This window comes from Notechis scutatus, chromosome 5 (genome assembly GCF_049901735.1).
Source record: "Notechis scutatus isolate UNSWTSFEM ecotype Mainland chromosome 5, rNotScu1.2, whole genome shotgun sequence".
Classification (NCBI taxonomy): Eukaryota; Metazoa; Chordata; class Lepidosauria; order Squamata; family Elapidae; genus Notechis; species Notechis scutatus.
Window position 1 is genome coordinate 85,283,372 of NC_142013.1, and position 26,654 is coordinate 85,310,025.

The 26,654-nt window shown below is 37.5% G+C and overlaps 1 protein-coding gene across 1 annotated transcript in view; it reads left to right on the forward strand.

The window, feature by feature from the left end:
* The first annotated feature begins 749 nt into the window (after positions 1–749).
* LOC113411610 (E3 SUMO-protein ligase RanBP2-like) overlaps positions 750–26,654 on the forward strand; it is a 37,881-nt gene continuing 11,976 nt past the window's right edge. The window contains exons 1-20 of the mRNA XM_026666752.2: positions 750–979; positions 3,783–3,850; positions 4,318–4,429; positions 4,989–5,141; positions 5,613–5,843; positions 6,730–6,875; positions 7,130–7,322; positions 8,573–8,663; positions 9,853–10,062; positions 10,225–10,403; positions 10,491–10,666; positions 11,217–11,340; positions 11,658–11,819; positions 12,981–13,118; positions 13,200–13,346; positions 14,730–14,906; positions 14,990–15,073; positions 16,315–16,450; positions 20,726–20,823; positions 21,047–25,508. Of these exons, the coding sequence (XP_026522537.2) occupies positions 905–979; positions 3,783–3,850; positions 4,318–4,429; positions 4,989–5,141; positions 5,613–5,843; positions 6,730–6,875; positions 7,130–7,322; positions 8,573–8,663; positions 9,853–10,062; positions 10,225–10,403; positions 10,491–10,666; positions 11,217–11,340; positions 11,658–11,819; positions 12,981–13,118; positions 13,200–13,346; positions 14,730–14,906; positions 14,990–15,073; positions 16,315–16,450; positions 20,726–20,823; positions 21,047–25,508 (7,162 nt within the window). The 5' untranslated portion in view covers positions 750–904. The remainder of the gene's footprint in view (positions 980–3,782; positions 3,851–4,317; positions 4,430–4,988; positions 5,142–5,612; positions 5,844–6,729; positions 6,876–7,129; positions 7,323–8,572; positions 8,664–9,852; positions 10,063–10,224; positions 10,404–10,490; positions 10,667–11,216; positions 11,341–11,657; positions 11,820–12,980; positions 13,119–13,199; positions 13,347–14,729; positions 14,907–14,989; positions 15,074–16,314; positions 16,451–20,725; positions 20,824–21,046; positions 25,509–26,654) is intronic.

The window sequence follows — 26,654 nt, forward strand, 5'->3', positions numbered from 1 at the left end:
TGAGAAAACAGGAATGTTAATTCTAAAATAAAAATAAAATTAAGTTATTCTGCAAATACCTCACATAAGTTCCATAACTATTTAACATTTGCCTTTAATTTCTGTTAAATGAGGCAGTCTGTAGAGGTTGTAAAAATAAGGTTTTATTACAGTACATAAAATATTTTTCATTCGAAGAGTGCCGCACCATAGCATATGTGGAAAAGAACATATCGTCTATGTCAAATATGTGGCCTTCAAATATCCATTTTGTGACAAAATAATAAAAGATACGTAGGAAAGGTGCAGCAGCGTTACTTTTCCACCAACGCTTCCTTCCTTGCCTCTGTCTGTGTAACTGCTCCGTAATTTACTAATTCTGTGCTATCAAGCCAGGGTCGCTTCTTACGACTAGATAAGTAAATTTCTCCAGGGTGTAAGAAGGTAGAAAGCAGCCTATTTTCCTTGCTGCCATATGTTCCGAAATAGCTTTCTAGATTTCGCTATCGTTTCCAAACGCCAATTCTCATTTCATTTCCCCATACACAGAAGCGTCGCTCTCACCGGGCCAGCGCCAGTGTATGCCAGTGTCAATCTCAGCAAACTTTAAGACGCGTGGACTTCAACTCCCAGAATTCTCCAGCCAGCACGAAAATGAGACAACCCGTCTTTTTTTTAAAAAAAAAAAATCTTTATGAAATGCGACGCCTATCATAGGTCACTTCCGCTCTCTCTCCCTCTTCTTTCCGTCGCGACCCTGTTGACGTAGAGAAGCGGTATTTAGTTCTGCGCGAGTTTGCGCGTTTGGTGGCGTCACCGTTCTGGGAGAGGTGTTTGCTTTCAGTCTAGCTCCGGCTCGGTGCGAGCGCTTTCTCTCGGCCTCGCCTGCCGAGAAGGAAGCTGGGGGCCGCCTTGAGTCTCCACCATGATGAGGCGCAGCAGGGCGGAAGTGGATCGCTATGTTTCCTCCTTACAGGCCTCGGCCCCTTCGCCGAAGGAGGTGAGTGAGGCCAGTTACGTGGGGGCGGCGGCGGCGGCTTTCCGCCTCCTCCCGCCTCGTTCCTAAGAGGTTGAACGGCGGCCGTTGATTGGATTTTTCGGCGGCCTTTTTCGAGCTGTCCAATGAAAACGAAGTCGCTGCCGCATGTGCGCGGAAGTGAGGACGCTTCGCCTCTTGGGGGACGGGGGGCGGGAGCGTCCCATGCGTGTGGCATCTTTTCGGGGCTTAAACCGGGAGCGGGGCCGACTGCGACTAGCTGGCTGGGCTTTGAACTCCGTTGGCTGCTCGCGTATCTGTCATTTAAAATAAAAAAAACCACCTGTCGAATAGAAAACAAAAACGCGGGCTGCGCAGCACTCCAGAAACTGTCAAGCAAAGTTTCATGAATGAATTCTTTGAGTCTCGGCTTTTTAATTAAGGACTAAAACAGAGGTCTCCAAATTTAGCAACTTCAAGACTTGTGGACTTCAACTCCCAGAATTCCATGGCTGGCTGGAGAATTCTGGGAGTTGAAGTCCAACAAGTCTTAAAGTTGCCAAGTTTGGGGACCCCTGGACTTAAAATGACCCTAGTGGGCGATTTTCCTGGCAGTGAAGGGGAGAATGCCGTTGTATTGATCGGTCTGGACTTTAACAATACCAATGCGGTAGCCATCCATTCAGGATGGCTTGGTGGGGGGATGAATAGAATAGAATAGGAATGGAATGGAATAGAATAGAATAGAGAATAAAATAGAATAGAATAGAAAATAGAATAGAATTCTTTATTGGCCAAGTGTGATTGCACACACAAGGAATTTGTCTTGGTGCAAATGCTCTCAGTGTACATAAAAGATACATTAGTCAAGAATCAAGAATTGTAAGGGTTAATCATAATCATAATATGTAGAGTTAATCATCATAATGTAGGTTTACTGAAGTTTTTAATTCTTGAGAAGGTCAGTCCTGCAAGGTGATTGTCTGTTTTTGTGGGCATTGGCTGTAGGGGCTGCCTTCTCCTCTGCACATCTTACTTGCAAGATGGAACTTCTAGAAGAGGTCATCTTTGTGTTATGACCTTTTTGATTTGTATCTAGAAATTGTTTTGAGACATAACCAAGACAGAGTAGAAATACTATAAGAAAGTTTTGCAACCAACCTTGGATCCAACCTCTGGGGGATTCTCTGGGAGTTGACATTAACCAGGACAGGTCAGGTGATGGTGATGGCAAGAGAATTTGAATAGTGTATCGCCTTCTGCCATTCAAAATGATATACTTGTCTCCATTTCATAATTGCTTTAGGGAGCTTCCCCCAAAAAACGTTATCATTTTAAAAATGTTTGCAAGTAGATTCTAGGTAGGTAATACAGCATTCACCTAAGTTCAGTGATCTTTGGGATCATTAAATTGTCTATTCCATCTACTTCATAGTGTTTCATTGACTTTAAAAATAGGGTATCATGCTTTAAAGCATAAGTTCATACTTAAGTATAAAATATTGCTGTGTAATTATTAGACAATAACATGTTAGGTGGTTGCAACCTAATGTTTTCCTTGAAACTATGTGACAGTCATTAAGAAAACATGAACTTGCTTGAATAATAACCAGGAAGATGAGAAAAGGAAACTCAGAATTGTCTTGTGTTGACTTTCTGATATAAGAGGAAAGGAAAGAAAAACTGACAGGCTTTGAGATTTGTTATTATAGCTTATAGAATAGAATAGAATTCTTTTATTGGCCAAGTGTGATTGGACACACAAGGAATTTATTTGTCTTGGTGCAATCAATAAAATAAGAGTTCTAATATTGTTTGTGGTGTTTGTTTCCTGACCTCCTCTATGTCTACCTCTTGCTCCTCAAGGAAAAATACTAAGGAAGAGAGTAGGTAGCAGTTTGAAATGCCCTCATAAATTTACCTTTGGATAATGGGTATTTGGTTCAGCAATCTATATAGCCATTTTGTGAGGTTGCTCATAACCGTATCTGAAAATGCTAAGTATCTGTCAGCTCAAAATGGTTGGAAAACTCCGAATTTAGATTTTTAAAATTAACAGAAAATAAGATTTGGAATAAATAAGTCTTCTCTGATCTAAAATCAGAATATATCACGCTTATGATGGTGTAAATGAGATTTGTAACTAAAACATTCAAAATAATAATAGGGCTACCAAATCTGCAGATCCTCATCTTTCAAATGGATTTATGGTTGTAACATATAAAATCCAATCAATTTTATGTCATCAAAAGAATTCAGAAAATTGTAACTCTTTGTTAGTGCCTATCTGTAATCTGCAATATTTCTTTAGATTGTTTAGTGCCTGAATGATGTCTATCTACATGAACGAGGTAGAAGGTATACAAGTTTAATAAATCTTATGCTTTAAGTAAGGGTTCTCTTAGGTGAATAGGTGAATCTACAGTTTGAGTTTTTATATGGTCTAGTGGACTAGCCACAAACAACTTTCGTATGACTTTTTATATTTAAGATTTAAAAATAGAAAGCCAGACTGATCACATTTTCACGTGGATAGTTGCTGCTAAATAAGATTAATAAAGAATAAATTGTATAGAGGAAAATATGATCAATATAAACACTTTAAAAAGACACAGCAACGAACTGAAATTAACATTTACTCTAAATATGTTGAAAGAAATTTCTTTCAAATATCTGAATGCATCCCTTTTACGAGTGAACTTAAATTATTGTAGAATATGTATGAGTGAGTACAATGTTTACACTAAGAGTATGTGCATAGAATTCTGAATGTTCCATTTTCTACATCAAAAACAATATTTAAAAGAAACTGCTTGTTTCTTCTTAGAAATCCATGAAAGGATTCTTTTTTGCTAAGCTGTATTATGAAGCAAAGGAATATGAACTTGCTAAAAGGTAATACATCTGTTTAAATATTCTTCAAAATAGTTGTTTTAATCTATAAGCAAACTAGATTCAAGAGGCTTTATATTTAACAGAAAAAATCTGGTTCTTGAGAGTATTGCATCTGCACATCCATCTTTAATGGACATCTCATTAGTCTTTAAATTAAGGCTTTGTTTGTATTTTTAAGAGTTTAATTTTAATTAAAAGGGTTCCCAACATTTCAATTTATGTTATGGTGAATGATCTGCTGCAGTAGCCCTATCAAGGTGCTGATATTTTACTATATGTAAAATTGATGATATGCATTGGTTAATACCTTGCAAGTACTGTGATCTTGGATAACTGGGCTTATATAAAACTGAATGCTGCTAGTTCTAATTTAAAGAGAGATTACAAAAATAATGGTACAATTTGTCCTGACTGATCTGATTTGATCATCAATTGCCACAATATTAACATGCTGTGTTTTTCTGAAGGTATATATCTATATATCTCAGTGTCCAAGAAAGAGATCCCAAAGCGCACAAATTCTTGGGACAACTGTACGAAGCTGAAAATAATATTGAAAAAGCAGTGGGCTGTTATAAAGTAAGAAATTATGAGCTGGTGCTTTTTCTACATTGCTGTTAGTAGTTAAAGTATGTTTAAATAATATATATTTTGAATATTTCATTTAATGGTAACAGAATTATTAAGTATATTAAGTAAAATGTGTTGCTTCCAAACATTTAGTATTTATTTCACCGAAGATTTGTTTAGTGTACAGTATTTCTCAAACCTAGAAAATTTGTATCTTGTGGCTTCTCAGTGGGATATAGATTGCCCAAGTGTCTCGGTTAATTTTAATTAAGTTAGGTTTTTTCCTATTCAGTCTACTCTTTCTAAATGCAGCTCCTGACATTTCATTTGTAGATACACGTGACTGTTGGCCTGGAAAAGAGTGTACCACTGTTTGGAATTCTTTTGTAAAGCTATATGTCTTATGTAAAAACTGCATTGGAAGAATTACTGCCTGATATTCTTATTTTCTACCTTTCTGATAACTTAATTACACATATTTCCATACTTTTAATGTCTCTTTAATATCTCGGTGTATATTGCAAAACCTAATTGAACACACATTTCATCATTTTAATTGGGGCTTTAGCGTTCAGTGGAATTGAATCCAATACAGAAAGACCTTGTATTGAAGATTGCGGAACTGTTATGTAGCAATGATATTACTGATGGAAGAGCAAAATATTGGGTTGAGAGAGCAGCCAAACTCTTTCCTGGAAGTCCTTCAATTTTCCGGTTGAAGGTAATTTTTTTGTGTACGTGTGTGTAACATAACATCATTGTACAAGCATTCTCAATATTGCGGGGGGGCAACAGATTGTATGTTGCTTTAGTCTAATTCCTGTTTTGATTATAATATATTCATTGATAGCTGCAAAATTGCAGCAGGCAACAAATGAGTGTTAAAGTGAATGTGATAAACACAAGTTTTGGTCAGAAGTTCTAGATGTTATCAGCAAAATTAAATCTGGCAATAGCCTAATAGTTTATCAAAATTGCTTGCATAGTCTGGAGATTTTTTACTAATTTTGAAAAGCAAATCTAGTGCTACGTAGCAAAATTACATCTTTAAACAGCAGTGGATTCCTTGATAATTTTTATATTGTAATCAATATTAAAAACTACATAACTCAAAATGATACTATTCTTTATTTTTCAAAGGGTCATGCTTTTAAAAATATATTAAATTCTACCTTTTTTATCTTCGATGCAGGAAAGCCTCTTGGATTGTAGAAGTGAAAATGGATGGAACCAACTTTTTGACTTGATTCAGACAGAATTGTATACTCGACCAGATGATGTATATGTTAATATCAGATTAGTAAAATTATACCTGTCAAATAACAGGCTTGGTGATGCTGTGGCACATTGCCAGGAAGCAGAGAAGAAAATATCCTTACGGTCAAATTTGGAATGGTGTTCCTGTGTTGTTCAAACATTTAAGGTTTGTTTACTTGTGTACTTACGGATATTAAAAAAATATTCTATAGGAAATATTGTAGAATGCATTCTTTCTTTTGCTTGAGCAAGCAAATATAGTATTAGTTTTACATAGTTATGATTGTTATTGTGGTAATGATATCTTATGGTTACTCCCAGATGTTGAAGTTGTTTCAGCTCATAAATGGCCTGGTAGACTAAATATGTTTTAAATTTAAAACTGTCAATTATTCTAAATAGTGTGGCCAGTGGCAGGAAATTTATGGAGCTGAAATATAAAATATCTGGAAAACATGTATTGCCAGCCTACCCTTGAACATTATGCAAAAGTTGAATTTATAGCCAGAAATGTTACATTACTGCAGCCTGAAACAAAAGCATAAAAAACAGCTCTAAAAGTGAATATCAATGGATTTATGAAGCATCTGTGGAATGGGTTTAGTAGCTATTTTTTCCTACTTGCAGTGCTTGGGATCCAGGATATTATATTTATCCTGTCTAAGATGGAATTTCTTTCCATGATCTACATTGTGATTGACTTTAAGGTATTAAGCCAGATATTAGGGATCATCTGGAATGCACAAAGTATATTAGCATTCCTTGTTTCAGATTAATTTGTTGGGAATAACACTCTTCCCAGACCTTAGTTTTGTTTCTTAGGCATTTAAATGAAGTAACAAGGCCCAGCTTATGTTCCAAAAGTCAGCTTTTGCTGTCCCTTTAAAAAATAATTTGTACAACCTGCATATCTAATTACTTGATGTAAATATTATTTAATTGATTCAGAGTGAACTATGATCTCTCCTTGCATCATGAAATGAAATGTAATGAAAATCTGATGTTTAAATAATATTATAATGTTATTTCTTACTTTGAATTGTTTCCTATAGGAATATCTGGAATCTGTAGAGGACTCTGAATCAGATAAAATTAGTTGGAGAAAGATTCAAAGGGACCTTTTACTGGCATACTGTAATCTGGTAGTAATGAAACTTTCTGCCAGAGATGTAGAAGAAAGTAGAGCATCACTTGAAAGGTACTTCACTTTGCATATTCAAATTCTGTCCTTTTTGATCCAGAAGCATTGTGTTTCTATGCTGCCTCTTCAGTAATGACCCTTTGCCCAGTTTAATATTTTATCAATCACTTTGTCATGTTTCTTTCTTACTCTGTGTGTGTGTGTGTGTGTATGTGTGTGTGAGATGCTTCTCTCTACGTATTTGCAATGTTGAACCAACCTATTTTTTGTAATGTGACCAAATGTTTTACTTCTTACTCTTTTTTTTGTAGCTTTGATCATACACTTCATTTGGTAAAATCACATGCAGATGGAAGTGATGAACTTTCTGTCACTTTCTTGGAAATGAGAGGACATTTCTATATGCATGCTGGAACTCTGCTGCTGAAAATGGCCCAGCAGAGTGAGATGCAATGGAGAGCTGTTTCTGAACTGGCAGCTTTATGTTACCTTCATGCTTTTCAGGTAAACTGTTTTAAACATTCCTCTGTTCAGATTTGTGTGGGGTATACTATGGAACTGTTGGGGACAAAGCTTGGATCAGTCCTTATTTTTGTATACATTTTATTTTCCAAGTTGGTATATTGATAGGTATTGCCTGTGTATAAAATGATACACATAAAGGCATCTTTCAACAACTTTAGCATTTTGGCATTCCCATTTCTCTGCCCATTATTTCTCTTGCACAGAAATACAAAGGCAGTAGTTTGAAAAGTATTATAAGAGTAGGAATTAAAGAAATATGTTCTTATTCATATCCTCTCTGGAGATACAATTAGACATGTGAAGAGATTCCCACCTCTATCCCCTCTATCTTTGTATACTTTCTCCAGGTTGAGGCACACATTCTGTTCTGGTGCCCAAGCAGATTGAGTAGGATGGGAAATAGATGTTCAGAAATAGTTTGCCAGCAAGGTATAGGAAAAGGATTCTCCTTTTTCTATACCTTGCTGACAAACCCTCACCTGATGTGACGTTCCCAGCACAAAACGTACTGACCACATGAAGCCCTTATAAGCAGAAGAACCCTGACACTGACATCCGCTAAATCCCACTGAAGATGTTACCTAGCCTGGTGGTAAAATGTTCGGAAACCAGCCCCCAAGCTCGGAAAATGAATGTCCACCCTCATCCTACACTCGAGCTACAAATATTCACCATTGTCACACAGGAATCTCCTGGTTGTAGAAGGATAATGCAGCCTAAATGGGGATGTTATGGGGAGAGAGATAGACAAGTGTAGCTCATCTGTATTTCTCCACTTCTTGGATCTATGTGAATTTCTTTCTGAGTCTCGTTTATTTGGGGCGGGGGAGGTCTGTCTTGGTTTATATTTCCTGTATTTTTCGTGTGTCCTAAACTTTCCTTAGGATTTATTGCATTTATTTTTTAAATATTATGCCAGTATCATATATATTATATATATTATTATATATAATAAATATTATGCATTTATTTTTTAAATATTATGCCAGTGGCTTCAAGTGCAAAAGTAATCCTTGGTCTGCTAAGTGTTGGTTATTATTATGAGATTGAGATAATTCTGTATATAGTAATCTCTTGGTTGTAGCATAAAATGAGTGCTGCTTTCAGTCTGTAATATAATAAGGTTTTATGACTGTCCAGGATATCTGAAGTTTGTGGAGAAAAATACATTTTTCATATATTTTCCTGCCAAAAAAATTCCTTATATTTATTTATAATTTTTCTAACAGGTTCCAAGACCAAAGTCAAAACTAATAAAAGGAGATCATGCTGAACAAGAAAAGTTGGAAATGTTAGCCTGTGACCGACAGAGCCAGTCTGGTAATATAAAAACAGCAGTTTTGTTGAATTACCGTATTTATCGGCGTATAACACGCACAGGCGTATAACACGCATCTTCATTTTAAGAGGGAAATTTCAGGAAAAAAAATTAAATTTCTAAATAAAAACTTTGAAGCAAAATAAGGGTAGCTCAGAACTTTTTTTTTATTAATATTATTACCACTTATAAGGTAAATCAGTGGTCCCCAACCTTTTTGTACCAGGGACCGGTTTCAAGCAGAAAATTTTTGCAAGGACCGGGGGAAGAGAAGAGAAGGAGGCTCTCTGCCTTTCCGGCTGCTCCACCATCCAAGGAAGAAACTGCTTCAAAGAAGCGGGGGGCTTTTCCTGTCGCCGCCAGCTTCGCGCCCGCTTCACCCCACTCCCACCCGCGCCGCTGCGCTTCAATCCACAGTGTCCCATTCTGCCTGCCTGCCTGCCTGCCTTGGTTTCTGGTTGTTTGGGAGCAGCTTCGGCTGAGAATAATAACTATTCGCCTTTTACCAGCCGAAGTTGTTCCGATTCAACCATTAATCGAAGGCAGGCAGGCAGGCAGAACGGAGCACTGCGGCGGGCGGGCGGACGGGTGGGGGTGGGGAGAAACGGGCGCTTCAGGGAAGCTGCGGCGACAGAAAGCCCCGCTTTGAAGCAGTTTCTTCCTGTGCTGGTGGAGGAGCGAGAGAGCGACTGAGAGAGCTGACCCAGAGAGAAGGACAGGCTTCGGCTGCTTCCTCCTCCTCCCCTTCTTTCATTTGTGTCCTTGATCCCCGATCCCAGCAGCATTCACCGAAGGCTTTAACATTATAGAATCGGGCGAGCATACACGCATACATCATTTGCCCCTATTTTCAGGGGGGAAAAAGTGCGTGTTATACGTCACATAAATACGGTAATCAGTGCTTCATCAGGCAAAATATGCAATTGTTGAAAGTTGAAGACATTTTAAAATATGAAATTATTTCATTGGTTTAGAAAGTGATAAAAAATCTATCTTAAGAATAGTCTATCCCCCCAGTGAGAATAGATCACATTTCTAGTTGAGATATTTTTAGACTTATATTCCTTCTTAATGTTAAGTATATTTTAAATTTAAAACTATGGTCTCTGAATTCAAGTTAGAGAGTTCTAATTAGTTTTTGATGTAATAAAATCTATTACTGTAATTAATCACTGTCTCTTTGTTTTTCAGGCTTTATGCTCTTAAACCTAAGCTATGGAAAACAGGATTTTTTAACAGAGGTTGTTGAGTCATTTGCAAATGAGAGTGGACACTCTGCTTTATTTTATGCTCTGTTTGGGGATGTTTCTTCTAAAGAGAACTCATTTCTTGGCACAGACGATATAAAAAATGTTGGTATACAGGCTCCAGAATGCATAGAACTAGCTAGATATGATACTGGTAAGATATTTGATTTGGATGCTTAATTTTTAATGTATACTACAAACATAAGGTACAGTTAATTAAACTGCAATTCAAAGTATTTTAAAATTAAAAAACAGTGGTTTCATCCCTGTATTATGTTATGCCATATGTTTTCTGAAGTCAATTTTTCTTTCATAGGTGCCATTAGAGCACATGATGGTAGTCTCCAGCACATCACGTGGCTTGGTCTGCAGTGGAATTCTGCACAAGCTGTGCCAACCATTCGTAAATGGCTAAAGCAGCTTTTCCATTTGCCCCAGGAGACATCGAGACTTGAAACCAATGCTCCTGAATCTATCTGTATGCTGGATCTTGAAGTAAGAAAATGTTTTCTCCATTGAGAAATATCATGAGCATATACTGTATTTTTTAAATACAATTTAACATGTGTATTTTATGAACAGGTGTTTCTACTTGGGGTAATATTTACCAGTAACTTGCAATTACAAGAGAAGTTTCATACTAAGTACACTGTACATCAGCCTCGATTCCTGCCACTGCCAATATGCAAGCAACTTTGTACTGAAAGACAAAGAGCCTGGTGGGATTCAGTTTATACCCTCATTCATAAGCAAGCGGTGTAAGTAGCCTGGCTTGAGATGTTTTTGTGGATATGCCATAGAGGTCAAGCGGTGTAAGTAGCCTGGCTTGAGATGTTTTTGTGGATATGCCATAGAGGTCAACATTTGATTCTGCTTCTTCACCATTTTCAGATTGGTCAATTCAAGTGGGTTCTTAATTTTATCAGAAGTTTTATATTAGATTTGTATTGCACAGTGGTTAAAATGCAGTATTGCAGGCTAACTCTACCCACTGACAGCTCAAAGTTGACTCAACCATCCATCCTTCCAAGGTCAGTTAAAATGAAGACCGAAATTGTTGGGGGCAATATGCTGAAATTTGTAATCCGCTTAGAGTGCTGTAAAGCGCTATGAAGTGGTATATAAGTCTAAGTGCTATTGGCCTGGCATCATAAATAACTTGGTTGAGAAGCCTGCCTTTTATATATTTATACTATTAGATTTATTTTTTAATTTCTCATATTTAAAATGGATTGGCTTGTTAATCAAAAGAAAAAAATAATTTGAATATTACTCAGTTGAAATGTTTTCTGTATCTATATTTTTCAGACCTGGAACAGCAGCAAAAGTAAGACTTTTAGTTCAACATGAATTGAACATCCTCAGGGCCTTAGGAAAACATGGTCTTCAACCATCTCTTATAGTGCACTGGGCAAAAAGTCTCCTTAAAACAGTAAGTAGGCCACTGCCATTTTCAGCAAATGTAAAGTTATTGTTTAAATTTGTACAATTTATGCATTTAAATGCACAGATGCTTAGATCTGATACAGTAAATCCAGATTAGAAGTTAATAGATACTGTGTTTTAGTATAATTTATCTAATAATTGATTCCACCAAATGTCTAGTGAGATCTACACAATTACTGAAAAGAACAAAAATTCACATATATTTCTGCAACGTAGACAGAATTATGACGCTTATGAGAAATATGAGCTTGGTAACAAGAATTACGACTAATAAAGAATAATCTATGCTGTGTTACTCCATAGGGCTGCAGTCTTAATTCTTTCTATGATCAGAGAGAATACATTGGGCGAAGTGTTTATTATTGGAAGAAAGTTTTGCCAATGCTTGAGACAATAAAGAAAAAGAGGAGCATTTCTGAACCTATTGATCCATTGTTCAAACATTTTCATAGTGAAGATATTCAGGTAATTAAGATTAAGAATTTTTCTAGGCTAGCCATCTTATATCAGATCCCTTTTTAATGTTTTAATGTTCTGTCCAGTTCCTACTTCTAATTTTACCTGTTTACCTTCCATTTTATAAACGAAAGTCATCCTCTACACTTTAGAACTGGAAGCTAAATATCCTTCTTGCCCATATCCACAAAATTAACTATCATACTGCATAAAATTTCAGTTATCCCATCATAAAGTACTTATGATCATTGTTTCTCAGATGGATTATCTGAATAAGTTTAATTGTCTAAGGAATGATGTACCAGAACTATGTAGAATTCACAACCAGAAGGAATTTTTTGAAGTTCATTAAAATTTCTCCCTGTGTATTATGTGAATTATATATTTGTGATAATATAAAGTATTTTTAAGTGTCTAACGGTTTACCCAAAACTTATTTCAGTGCTTTCTATACAGGATTCTTATGGTGCTGATAAAAAAGGGCAAAAGCATAACCAGATATTTATGTATTGTTATACCAAATGTTAGTGAGCATGATTTCAAAGTCTTTGTGACAGTGAACTGCCCTTCCCAGTATTTAAAGAGTGAATTAGAAATGAAAAACTGTCCAGTCTGCTTAATTAGAAACAAGTTTGATAATTCTGTGTGTATTACAGTAGTCCTTGAATTACGAATGTAATGGAGCCTGCCTATTACAGTCGTAAGTCATAACAGTCATGAAACCGGTTGGTCACAATGTTTTTTGCAGTGATAAGGGAACACAGCAGTTGTAAAACTAACACTGCAGTCATTCGAACCCATTCTTCACTCTGGTATGGTTTTTCTGAAACCAGAAGTAAGTGCTGGTTTTCAACGAAGTCCATAAAATGTGGTCGGGTGATGTCAGGATGGTGCAAATGACTGTTTGCTTGAGTACCTGAATTACAGCCATGTGACCAGAAGATGGGGGTCCATTCTTGGAACGACGGATCTGGATTATAAGTCCCCTTTTTCAGGTAGGTCATAACTGGTCAACTGGTCATTAGTCAGGACTGCCTGTACACATTTAGTTACTCTTGTCACTAGAGTGACTGTTTTTAGGTATCGCCAAGTTACCATAGTTTGACATTTATAAAACATTTGTATAATGAGAAATTGTTTAGGTAAAGCTAACAAATTGGTTTTCTTTAGCTTTCTCAGGTTGAAGAATATCAAGAAGAAGCTCGTATAGCATTTGCTATTTTGGATGCTGTTGATGGTAAAACAGATGATGCTATGCATGCATTTGAAGCTATTAATAATATTGTTGCATATTGGAATCTTGCTTTGGTAAGTGTGAATTTTTAAATGAGATCTCTATCCTCTCCTTATGAATGGCATACAAAATGACAATCTCTTTCTGTTTGATAGATTTTCCAGAGGAAAGCTGAAGAGATAGAAAATGATGGTTTGTCACCAGAAGAACAAGAAGAAGGCAGGAAATATTTGAAAAAAAGTAGGGATTATCTCCTAAAGATAATTGATGAGAGCTGCATGGATTCATCTGTCATTGAAAAGGTTCATGATTTAGTTTAGTTTTTTAAAAGAATTCTTAGGGATATCTCTATGTGGGAACTTTTTAGGTTTGATGTGTGATGACCCGGGAAGCAGCACACACATAATAAATTCCCAAACGTAAATAAATTTCCTTTAATGTCTCCAACTTGGCCTCACCGTTCAATTCTTCGCAGTTGGAGATTAAACTGTTTCCAAAATAGTCTCCCCCCAAAAGAAATACAGTCCAAACTCAAAGAACAGATAACAGACAAATAAAAAACCAAAACAAACTGCACTGAAGGGATTTCCATGACAGACCAAGATAATTAATTACAAACTTCAAGAAGATAACAAGGCACAATCCATTGGAAGAACGCCAACCAAGATAAACCTCAGCCAGAAATAAAACACACTTTGCTTCTAACAACGCTGTGTTTTAAACACCCCTCCTTTATACTGTTCCACCCAGCTGCAGCCAATGAGGGGGATCATAGCCGCTTCCTCTCCCGTAAGCCATGTTGTTCCCTTCTCCGTTCCTTCCTGCATGCCCTAGGATGAAGTGGGGATGGGCCTGGGTCTTCCTCTGACTGCCACAGCTGGCCTCTGCCCTTCCCCAGCCTCCTCCACAACCTCCGGAACCACACTTCCATGCCCTGTCAGCTGTTCCTCCTCTCCCTCGGAGTCAGTCTCCAACGGGTATGACATGATGACTTAGTAGGCATTGCTGTAGCTTCCCTAAAAGAGGCTAATAAATGGAAACTCAAGAAACTGAGTTCCAACATATATTCCTTTGAACTAAATTTCCTGCTCAGATGAAAGCCTACTTCCCATAAAGACACCCAGTTACTTTTCTCAGAGCTTCTTACCCCATCAAGTTTGTTTTTTCAATACCACACAAAAACTACTCCATTCCAAAACCACACAATCAACCTATCTATTTTAGGCTCATCCCAGCCTTTGTTTTTTAAACAACTTTAGTACAGCTGCTTACATAAGCACATGCATCCTTTCAGTTCTGTACTTCTTTTGAATTCCAGTGCTCTTCCAAGATTGTTCAGCGGTCCTATCCTTAACCCACTCCATGAGGTGACTTGACTTCTAATTTACTAGGTGTTTAACCCATAATGATACTTTTGTATTGAAGGGCTGTGAGAATTATGATTTATAAATTATCCTAGAAGTTTCAAATCATACTAAAAAAAAACCAATGGTATAAATTAAAATATTTGCACTTCTATAAAAACTCTCTGGTTTAAGTATCTTTGATTAGCTAAATTAATGCAGTGAGGTAGAAAATTGTAAAATCGGACATGCTTTAATCATAGCAGAACATAGTTTCTTCAGTTACACAGTATATACATCCAACGAATCTAAAATCAGACATATACTATAATTTTTCCCTAGTTACCTGTATCCATCAGGACAGTTAAGGAGATGCTGGAAGGCATAATGCAGGATCTTGGAGATAATGGAGAAGAAAGGAGTCTTGTGAATAATTTGAGCCACCCTGTGGAATCAGAAGTGAAACATTCTACGCCATCACCCACAGTATTTTCACTATCTCCAAGTAAAAGTTACAAGGTATCTCAAACACATGCTTGAAAGCTAATGTACTGTATTTTCATTAGTTTGATTAGTTTAATGGTTTAACAATTGTTTTTTAGTTCTCTCCCAAAACTCCCCCTCGCTGGGTCGAGGATCAGAAGTCTCTGCTGCAGATGATCTGTCAGCAAGTGGAGTCCATTAAGGTAAACCAAACAGCAGTACACTGAGCATAAGTTGTAAGCTTTGTTCTAGAACAGCCATGTCCTTTAATGTTATCAGGCAGAAATGAGATGGGTGTCAAAAATCCCAAAAGATGATATGCAGACAATTATAATACATTTATGATGTTCTTTTGGGAGGACAATGATTCTTGAATTAAGAAAGCTATTTTAAAATTGGTAGATGAATTGTTTAGAGAAAGCAACTCTTACTAATCTGATTCAAATGTAATCAAATTTTGATTAAAAATTTGACTAATATAAATACTTTGTTGGGCAGATGGCTAATTATGATATTAAACTTTTTTTAACAATTGATTTGCAGTTAGGTTTATCAGTATTAGTGCTACCGAACCTGATTCCCTAAATGAATACCATGTAGGTGAAACAGCACTATCCATGTTTAGGAGATAGGAATATTTGCAAACTTGGTGGCTCCCCATAGTACATATTGTGGGTAATGATTTTTCTGATATGGGAACTATGGAATAGTGACTGAGTTAGTTGAAAAAGAAAGCAGGGTGAAGTAGCTGCAGGATTATCCACAGCCATGCCAGTCTCACTGTTTCAAAATGTTGCTTGCTGGTGGATAGAGAGCCTAGCTAGAAAAGAAGTCAAGGACTTCAGAGTGGATGTGGAAGAAGGTAGGGAGATATGTTTTCATGCTTCTTCTTTTGATAGGCTCCAGTTCTGAAAAAAATAAGCAAAAGAATGGGGAGAATGAGGTGAATACAAAATATCATTGATAGACTAGATCACTCTCTGACTTGCATTATGGAAGGAAGGGCGTATTTCACACAAAATTATACTTGATAATTTCCCTGTACACCTTGTTCCTATTTAGCTGTGGCTTTAAAATGCTCAAATTTGGCGCTAGGAACTCTTAAATGTTGTATGGTGTAAAGGTAAAGCTATACAGAGGTAGGATTAGAAGAGTTGCCTGTTGCCCCTGAAATTCCCTTTTTAAAGCCTGAATTGATCTGACCAGCCTAGACATTTTAAATATAAAGAAACCTTTTTAATAGCAACATTTTGTGGTAGGTTCCACTTTTTACTTTTTCATGATCCATAGCTTATGTGATGATTCAGCACCACAGCATTAATGAAAAATTTACCTTCCTAAAGAAGGATGTATCACCATATATACACTGATTTCCTTTTTCTATGATTTTTTGAAAGTACATTGGTGTTAGGATCACTGATGTCAGCCCTCTGCTTTTTCATAGCATGAAATGCAAGAAATGAAACTTAACAACTCTAACACAAACCTGTCTAATCGGTGGCCAGCTGAAAACTATTCAACAGAGACAATGCCGGATGGGTACCAGGGAGCACAAAACTTTCATGGAGCACCATTAACTGGTATGTATATGATGAAGATAAAGAATTTTACTCAGACTAGTAACAATAGTGTATTAACCCAAAGCAGAACACATTTATTAGTAGGAGAGGCTAGTATATACGTGTTATTATTATAAATACGTGTTATTATCTTGGGGAGATAAAAATTGGCCTCATTTTGAGTGGGTGAAACAAAGCGATGAGGCCTCTGTCAACATTCAAGAAGCACTTGGTAGCTATGTGAAATAAACAATTTAGAATTTTTAGATGGTGAATATAATTTATTACGGCACTTAGAATACCTTCAGACATGAAAGTTGAAGGGATTATACACATAATAATCAAGGATCAGCCAAGGATGCAAAGATTGTTCTCACTTCAAACATATGTAAAAAGAGTCAGCAGTGAATATCAAGAGTGGCTTTTTAAAGTCTAGGAGGATTTTTTTTCTTGGTATTAGGTTTAGGTTTAAGCTTCCATTTGGTTATTTATGGGTACCATTTGGGTGGTTTTTTATTAGCAGTAATCAGTTATAACTATTCCTATTATAGTGGGAATTGCCTATTAGGGTACTATTAAGGGTATTTTTATTATGGTTGCCAGTAGGATCAAGGTAGGGTTTGAATTGGGCTTCCTTGAGGTCTCGGGTTCATTTTGGTGTGACGGTTAACTTTCAGATAAGTTTGTATGATTGCTGGTCATCTCAGATTTACATCATAAAGAGATTCTTTGCCAAAGTAATATTTGGGTGTAAGGATAAACATAGTGTTAGGAGCTTTATTCAGGTCTGTAGTTCCTTTTGCTATGAAGGTTACATTGATAGTGGTGGATGGTAATTTTAAAATCATGTTACAGCAGGGATAGTTTTCTTTAAGAAGATTTAGAGTAAACATGCTTTGCAATTAGGATTAAATTTGTATTGATCTTAAAATTCCTTGAAATCTGTAGCTAAGTTTTACAAGATGTTTAATTTTACTAATGTTTACAATTAGCAATTTTGCATTCTCATTACTATAGATTTTGCTTGCTATAGAAATTTTTATTTTATTTTTATTGATAGAAGTTAGTAGCCAGGATTATGGCCTAACTGTAGACCTTTCTTTAAGGTGCATAGTTACAATATTGATAAAAACTCACTGATAAGTGAATAGCTCAATTAAATGTAACTAATTAAGCTATTCACTTATCAGTGAGTTTTTATCAATATTGCTAATCTGATAGTTACCTTCCCATGAGGAATGCTTCCAAGGTAACTTTGAGGTGAAAAAAAAACTGTTTTCAATAAATGTCAGTAAGGGTAATGTTGGCTGCTGTGAACTGTGAATAATTAAATTTGGAGCAAAGGTTAGTTTTAGTTTTAGAATATATTTTTATGGTTATCAGCAGTCTTAAATTCATCTTGCAGCGGGGAATTCTGTCTGAGAGCACAGCTAGTTTTACAAATTTTATTTTGACATTAAAGTTAGTGTAAACTTAGACTTCCTTGAGATCTGTAGTTCAGTTGATTTGAGGGTTAACCCTTCATTGAGTTTTCTGGTTAATGGTAGACTTAAACTCATGTTTCAGCAGGCAGCACTTTCTGAGAGAACCCACAGAATATATTTCTTTTGCTGTTAGGATTAGATGTCTTTGAGGTCTAAAGTTAAATTTAATGGAACAGTTAGTTTTTTTGGTCAATTTTAATGATTAGTCCAATCTTACATTTTCATTAGAGGGTATTGTTTGCTAGCTATACAATTTTATGATATTTCTTTTGTTTGAAAGTAAGAATTGAGGTTAGGTTTCCTTAAGAATTAGGATTAAATTTAATGGTACTGTTAGGTTTTTGGTTAATTGTTATTGTACTTGGTAGTCATATTCCTATTGTCTCCATTGTACCTTTTAGGTAAACAATTGTTTCTTGGCTAGGATACTGTGAGGTTCAGAATAACACTTAATGGGTAGCTTTATGATGAGTATTTATTAGTATAAAAAGTCTTAAATTTTTATATTATGATATTGGTGCTGGAAGATTTTAACTTTTAATACTTTTATTATTTATTTATTTATTTATTGAATTTATATTGCCGCCTATTTGCCCATGGCAACTCAATGCGGCTTACAGAATATAAAACCACATTTAAAACAATAAAAACTAACAAAAAGAATCAAATAAATTAATATAGTACAATATAACAAAATCAACCCCCAATTCCCACCCCCTGCCTCGATGACAGCAGATCACACAAGCCATTTAATGGGCTCCATCCTGCTCCAACCAGGTCTTCAGCAGCTTTTGGAAGAGTATTAGAGTGGGAGCCATTCTAATCTCTGGGAGAATGATGTTCCAGAGAGAGGGAGTCATCACAGAGAAGGCCCTTCTTCTGGGTCCCACCAGGTGTATCTCCCTTGAGGATGAGAGCCACAACATTCCCTGCTCTAATGGGTTGGGTAGATGTGACTGGCAAGAGATGCTCCCTCAGATAACCTGGTCCCAAGCCATGAAGGGCTTTAAAGGTAACAACCAGTACCTTGAATTGCATCTGGAAGTAAATCGGCAACCAGTGCAGCTCCCGCAGGAGAGGTGATACATGTGCATACCGGGGTCTGCACAAAACCATGTGGGCCGCTGCATTTTGCACCATTTGGAGCTTCTGGATCCTCTTCAAGGGCAGCCCCATGTAGAGCATGTTGCAATAGTCAAGATGGGAAGTGACTAGGACATGAGTGACTGTGAGTAGGGACCGTTGGTCCAGGAAAGGGCATAACTGGTGCATAACCCGCAGTTGCGCAAACGCCCTCCTGGCCCCAACTGCCATCTGCTCTTCTAGCAGGAGTCGTGAGTCCAGGAAAACCCCTAGATTATGCACAGGGTCTGTTTGGGGTAGTACCACCCCATCCAAGACAAAAGGTGGCAATTCTCCCTGAGCCAACGAACCCCAAACCCAGAGCCACTCAGTCTTGCAAGGGTTTAGTTTGAATCCGTTGTTCCCCATCCAGCCCCTAACATCCTCCAGGTACTGTGAGAGGGAGGACACAGCAACAGTTAACTCACCACGGACTGAGACATACAGCTGAGTATCATCAGCATATTGGTGATACCTCAGTCCATGGTGACGGATGATCTCACTCAGCAGCTTCATATATGTTGAACAGGAGCGGAGAGAGTACCGAGCCTTGTGGAACCCTGTAAAGCAGTGGGTGAGGGCTGTATCTCTCCCCTCCTATCAACACTGACTGAGAGTGGCCGTAGAGGAAGGAAGTTAACCAGGACAGCACAAGGCCTCTCACTCCCATCCCTCGAAGCCGCCCCAGGAGAATCCCATGGTCGATGGTATTAAATTATTAACTTTTAATAAATTTTAAATACTGTATTTAAAGTTGAGGTATTAAAAGTTAGGTCTACAGTAGACTTCTAGAGGTTGATGGTTTAGTTTATGTGAAGTTTAGACTAGAGTAAAAAACCAAGGAAGAATAAAGAATCTAAATGACCCTGAATATGTCCTGATATCTTCCTGACATATCTTATTTTCCCTCATTGGATGGGCCTTTGGGAATGTTAATAGTTTAAATTGCTGGTATTGAGCTCCTGGATCAGGAATAGAGGAATAGACTGTTAATCAAAAAGGTTGATTAGAAATTATTCTCAGCTTGGTAATATGTTCAAGGTCAATTGGTCTCTTTATGAAAACTTCTCCACCTCACATTTTAGGGCTTTTATTCATTTCTCTCCTACTCTCTGGAATTAATTTCTCCCTTGAGTGACCTGTAGAGTTCAAAATTTTTTAAAAAGCTTAGTTTAAAAAAAATCTTGAAATGCTTCTTTTTGCAAGGTCTTTGAGAAACTGAAGAATTTTTTTTTACTATTTGTTGTAGGCTAATACTGAGTGTATACTTTATATTGTTTTAAAAAATAAAGTGCATAAATTATATCATATTACTGGTTTATAGTATATATAATTTTGATTTACCTTTATTGTGCTTTACCATAATGGCACACTGAATAAAATTGCTGCTATTATAAAGAGTTCTAGGAAGATTTCTTTGAAGATTGATAATGAAAGACATCACAACAATGAGGAATTTTAATTGGATAATTGTTTAGAAGGGGTTTTTATTCAAATAATTTATTTAGGGATAAGGGGAATTTAAGAAAGTTTCAATTTACTGATAATTTAATCTTAAAGTCTGGTTTAAAAATGATCAGAAGTGCTGAGTATTAGATTATGCCACCGTATTATAGCATGAAATGGTAACATAGTGAAATTGCAGGGAAATGTATAAATTTTCTAACTTTGATATTTTCTGTGTATTCAGTTGCCACTACAGGACCATCAGTCTACTACAACCCATCACCAGTATATAATTCTCAGTATCTTCTACGAACAGCAGCAACCAATGTTACTCCCACAAAGGTGATGTTCAGTGTTTCTGGAAAAGGGGTGGGTGGGTGTAGGCTTCCAATTGTATTCTTCATTAAATCTTTTTAAAGTTGAGGCAGTTATATAGTTTGCAAAACACAGTAGACATTAGCAGGAAATAATGAAAACAAAGCAATTGTTGATTTTTTTACAATTAGTATTCAGTGTTTGATTAAAAAATGCATTAAACCTAACACTGAGCTTTGTTCTTTTTTAGGCTCCTGTCTATGCCATGAATAGACTTACGCCCCAGCAACACCTATATACCTATCAACAGCCCATGCATACTCCTCCACTGCAGAACACATCTGCTTGTATGTTTTCACAAGATATGTATGGTACACCACTGCGTTTTGATTCTTCTGCACCTGGAATTTTGTCTCCACGAGGCAATGAAGACTACTACAATTACAGTGTGCCACCAACAAGCACGAATCCACCCCTCCCTGAACCAGGCTACTTTACAAAACCTTCCACAGCACCTCCTGTTTCCAGATCGGCCGAAACAAAGATGATAGAATTTGGGAAGCCAAACTTTGGACAGCCTCCTATATCAGCAGATGGAGCAAAACCTTCATTAATAATTTCTTCTCAGCCAACCACTTTTAAATTTAATTCTAATTTCAAATCTAATGATGGCGATTTCACCTTTTCATCGCCTCAAGTTGTAGGACAGCCCCATAATGCAAACTATAGCAACAGTGACAGCCTATTGGGTCTTTTGACATCAGATAAACCTATCAAAGAGGATCGCTACTCGGGACAGAAACCACCTGCTGAATACGTCACAGGACAGCGCAACATATTCAGTTTTGGTGGTAAAAATTCTTCTGGTGTTTCATTAACAGATAAAATGGGCCATGCTCAATCCAAGCCTTCTGGATTTGGCAAGGATGATATGTTTGGTTGTCAAGAACTGGGCAAGCCTGTATTTGGGACGCCAAACTTAGATGGAGCAAACAGAAGTCATGAAACAGATGGTGGCAGTGTCCACGGTGGGGAGGAAGAAGATGATGGTCCTCATTTTGACCCTGTTGTCCCTCTGCCTGATAAGATTGAAGTAAAAACAGGTGAAGAAGATGAAGAAGAGATCTTCTGTAACAGAGCAAAACTTTTCCGTTTTGACAGTGAATGCCGAGAATGGAAAGAAAGAGGTGTTGGTAATGTCAAGATACTAAGGCATAAAATAACAGGCAAAATTCGACTACTTATGAGACGAGAACAAGTGTTGAAAATTTGTGCAAATCATTATATAAATCCTGATATGACTTTGAAACCAAATGCTGAGTCAGACAAATCTTTTGTATGGCATGCTTTGGACTATGCAGATGAATTGCCAAAACCTGAGCAACTTGCCATTAGATTTAAAACTCCGGAAGAAGCAAACCTTTTCAAGCACAAATTTCAGGAAGCACAAAATAGTTTGAAAGGTGCTGGATCGGACCTTGGCCGTCAAGTGGTTCCGAACATTAGGCCATCAAGAGAAACTGCTACACAGGATAGGAAAGAGCCTGGTAAAGCTGAAACTGGATTCCTGAATTCTAGGTTTCATTTCAAGAATGGGGGGACCCCCTTCAGTGGTAGCTCTCAGGTTCCTAGTCCTGACGTTAACAGCGCAGCAAAAAATACCAATGTCAGGAGCACTTTCTCAATTACATCAGGTGGAACTACACCAGCATCCTTTTCATTTGGGAAAGATGTTTCTGGAACACACACAACATATGGCTTTGGAGAGCAGTTCGTGTTGAAGAAAGATCAGTGGGAATGTAGCACATGTTTAGTTAGGAATAAAATAACCTCACAAAAGTGTATAGCATGCCAGTCTCCAAACCCATTTAATTGGGAAGCTCAGGCTGTACTTCCAGAAGAATCATCTGCATCTTTAAAGCCTGGAAGTGAGGGAGCACAGAATACATTTGGACCCCTTTCTACTACCGTGGAGAACCAGTGGGAATGCAAGAACTGTTCTCGTAAGAATGAAGCAAGTGCTTCTCATTGTATTAGCTGCAAGAATCCCAGTGGGATCAGCAATCCAACGTTTGGTTCTCAAACCCCATTCAAATTTGGCCAAACGGATACTTCAAAAGTTACTTCAAAAGTTCCACAGAGTGGCTTTGGGGCTGCTTTTATGAAGAAGGAAGGACAGTGGGACTGTGGTATATGTTTAGTACGAAATGAAGGATCTTTGCCAGCTTGTGCAGCTTGTCAGGCTCCAAATCCCTCTTGTGATGCTTCCCCTCTGTCTGCTAATGGCTCACCAGCTGCTTTTGGCTTCAAGAGCAAGTTATCTGAATCTGCTGGAAAACCACAAGAGACGGGTTTTAAATGTGAAGTATCAGACAAGACTTTTAAATTTGGCATTCCCACAGAGCAAGAAAAGTCTCCCTTTCCATTCCAGGTTCCTGCTACTACTGAGCCAAAGGCTATAATAAAGGGAGGGTTTAATTTTTCAATGCCTGTCCCCCCAGGAGAATTTAAATTTGGTATTCAGGACTCTAGCGAAGAAGTTGCAAATTCTGAACAAAATGAAGAAGTTAATGTCTTTAAAAGTATTGACGATAAAGAGAAGAAAAGTGAGAAAGAGACTGAAACACAGTTGCCCAGTGCATGTAACAAACCAAGCAGTGATTTGGTTTTTGGTCAGCAGAGCAATACTTTCACTTTTGCTGATCTTGCCAAGTCAGGTGAAGGATTTAAGTTTGGTCAAAAAGATCCTAATTTTAAGGGCTTCACAGGTGCAGGTGAAAAACTCTTTTCTTCTCAGATTTCTAAAATGTCTTCCAAGCTAAATACTTCTGCTGATCTTGAAAAAGATGATGATGAATATAAAACGGAAGACAGTGACGATATTCATTTTGATCCTGTTGTTCAGATGCCTGAAAAAGTGGAACTTGTGACAGGAGAAGAGGATGAGAAGGTACTGTATTCACAAAGAGTGAAACTGTTCAGGTTTGATGCAGAAATTAAGCAGTGGAAAGAGCGTGGTGTGGGCAACCTGAAAATCCTTAAGAATGAAGTTAATGGTAAACTTCGGGTGCTGATGAGGCGTGAACAAGTGTTGAAGGTTTGTGCAAATCACTGGATCACAACTACTATGAATCTGAAACCTCTCTCTGGCTCAGACAAAGCATGGATGTGGCTGGCTAATGACTTCTCTGATGGGGATGCAAAGCTGGAGCAATTGGCAGCTAAATTCAAGTCTTCAGAACAGGCTGAAGAATTCAGACTGAAATTTGAAGAATGTCAAAGACTGTTGTTGGATATACCACTTCAAACTCCACACAAGCTTGTAGATACTGGAAAGACAGCTGAGCTGATACAAAAAGCAGAAGAAATGAAAAGTGGGTTGAAAGATCTCAAAACCTTCCTTACAGATGATAAAACTAAACTCATAGATGAAGAGAAAACTTTAGTGTCTTCCTCTAACAGTTCTGATCTAGTTATAAAGCCACATGCTGAAAGTACTGGACCTACATTAGAATGGGACAACTATGATTTGCGTGGGGAAGCTCTGGATGACAGCAGTGACAGTTCAGTGTATCCAATGCCTCGGGCAAGTAGCCCTGTGAGGAAAAATCTATTTAGATTTGGAGAGTCTACCACAGGATTTAACTTCAGTTTCAAATCTGCACTAAGTCCTTCAAAATCTCCTTCCAAACAGAATCAGAGTAGGGTTTCTGTTGGTACAGATGAAGAGTCTGATGTCACCCAAGAAGATGAAAGAGATGGTCCATATTTTGAACCAGTTGTGCCTTTACCTGACCTTGTAGAAGTAACAAGTGGTGAAGAGAATGAGCAAGTAGTCTTTAGTCACCGAGCTAAACTATATAGATACGATAAAGATGCTAACCAGTGGAAAGAGAGGGGCATTGGGGATATAAAGATCTTACAGAACTATGATACTAAGCAGGTTCGTGTAGTTATGAGAAGGGATCAGGTGTTAAAGCTTTGTGCAAACCATAGAATAACCCCCAATATGAACATCCAGCAAATGAAAGGTGCAGAGAGAGCCTGGGTGTGGAGTGCATGTGACTTTGCCGAAGGGGAAAGAAAGATGGAGCTCTTGGCTGTGCGATTTAAACTTCAGGATGTTGCTGATTCATTTAAGAAAATTTTTGAGGAAGCAAAACATGCTCAAGAAAAAGACATATTAATCACACCACTCTCTTCCCGTACTAACACCCCAAAAGAATCTCCCTGTGGAAAGATTGCTGTTGCAGTATTGGAAGAAACCACGAGGGAGAGAACTGATTTAAAGGAGGCCGAAGAAACAGTTGTTGAAGCTGCAGAGACTCCAGTAGTTGAGGGCACAGCTGAGACGCCAACGAAAGCTGTTGTTTCCCCTCCTAAATTTGTATTTGGCTCTGAATCTGTTAAAACTATATTTAATGACAAAAAATCAAAACCTTTTACATTTGGAAACACATCAGCAACAGGCTCACTCTTTGGTTTCAGTTTTAATGCTCCTCCCAAGAGCCCAGGTGATGATTCAGTGTGTCAGACCATGAATGCAAAAAAATCAGATAGCTCACAGGATGCTGTGGCTTGCAGACATGCGGAACACCAAGAAAATAGTAGTGCTGCTAATTGGAAGCCCTCAGAAGGCCAAGGAGAAACTCCAGCGGCTACCTCAAAAGCAGAAGCGGTTTCTAACTTTTCATTCAAAATACTAGAAAAAGGTAAGCATTTATTGAATTGTAGTTTACTTACAAGCTGCAACTGAAGTCTGAGTACAATATATCTTTGTTTTTGTATCACCTGCCTTTAAAAATTTATGACGCTTATCATTGCAATAAACTTGCAATGCTAAACTTAAAACATTTCTGTTAGAGATAGATTTCTATAATTGTCTTTAGATTCTTTTTGATATCACAATTTCATCTTTGGGTATGGTTTTAGATGCTATTATGTGATTTTTTTTTATTTCCTGAAAAAAAAATCAAAACTGACAAATCACCTTAAGTAATTAATGAAATTGCCTAAAAATTTAAGTGTATTGAGTATACATTTCTCACAGATGTTTTTAGGGATATAAATGCAGTTGAATTGCAGCTATTAGCACATAACTCCCAAATAATATCCAGACTTTACTATCTTCATTTGATTCCCCCAAAAGCCACCTTTAAGGATTAAGGGGCCTCAAGAAAGGCCTAGGATTGGTGGGGAAAATTGAATAGAGATGATCTCATTTTACATAATATAACTTGCTTTAAACCATAATATAATTTGTTATGTTTGGGGTTTGCATTTTGTATAAATCCACCCAATATACTTTATACTACAAGTCTTAGTGGGCGAAAATGTGCAGGGCAACAATTTTTGAACCAAGGTACCTCAGTTTAGAGACTATGTCCAAAATCTGGGACCCATGACGCTGTATGATTGAAATTTGGAAAATTTCTGATCACTTCAGTGTTGCTATGTTGTTGCCCAGAGGTTAGACCAGTCCCTCCATCAGCTGCTGTAGATCAGATACACCCGCTCCATCCTAGCTGTCTGGAGGCAGGTAGACTAGTCCCAACATCAGTTGCTGGAGGATGGTCAATTGTGTTCAGGGCAGCAGGAAGTCAGAAGTTGCTTCCACTGCTTTTTTGCTCTTCAGTATGGTCAATATGTTTAGTAAGAAAATATATCTGAAATGATGACCCAAAAATGTCAAGGGCAGAGGTGGGCTTCAGCTGATTCGCACCAGTTGTTAAAATTCTGTGAACCGGCAAATCCCCCCACTAACTGGCCCCACGCCACCCGTTCCTTATCACCCCGCCCCCCGTCCTCTTATAGCCACTCCTTTTCTCGCCTCGCCTGCTTTGGCCGCTAGCTTGCCT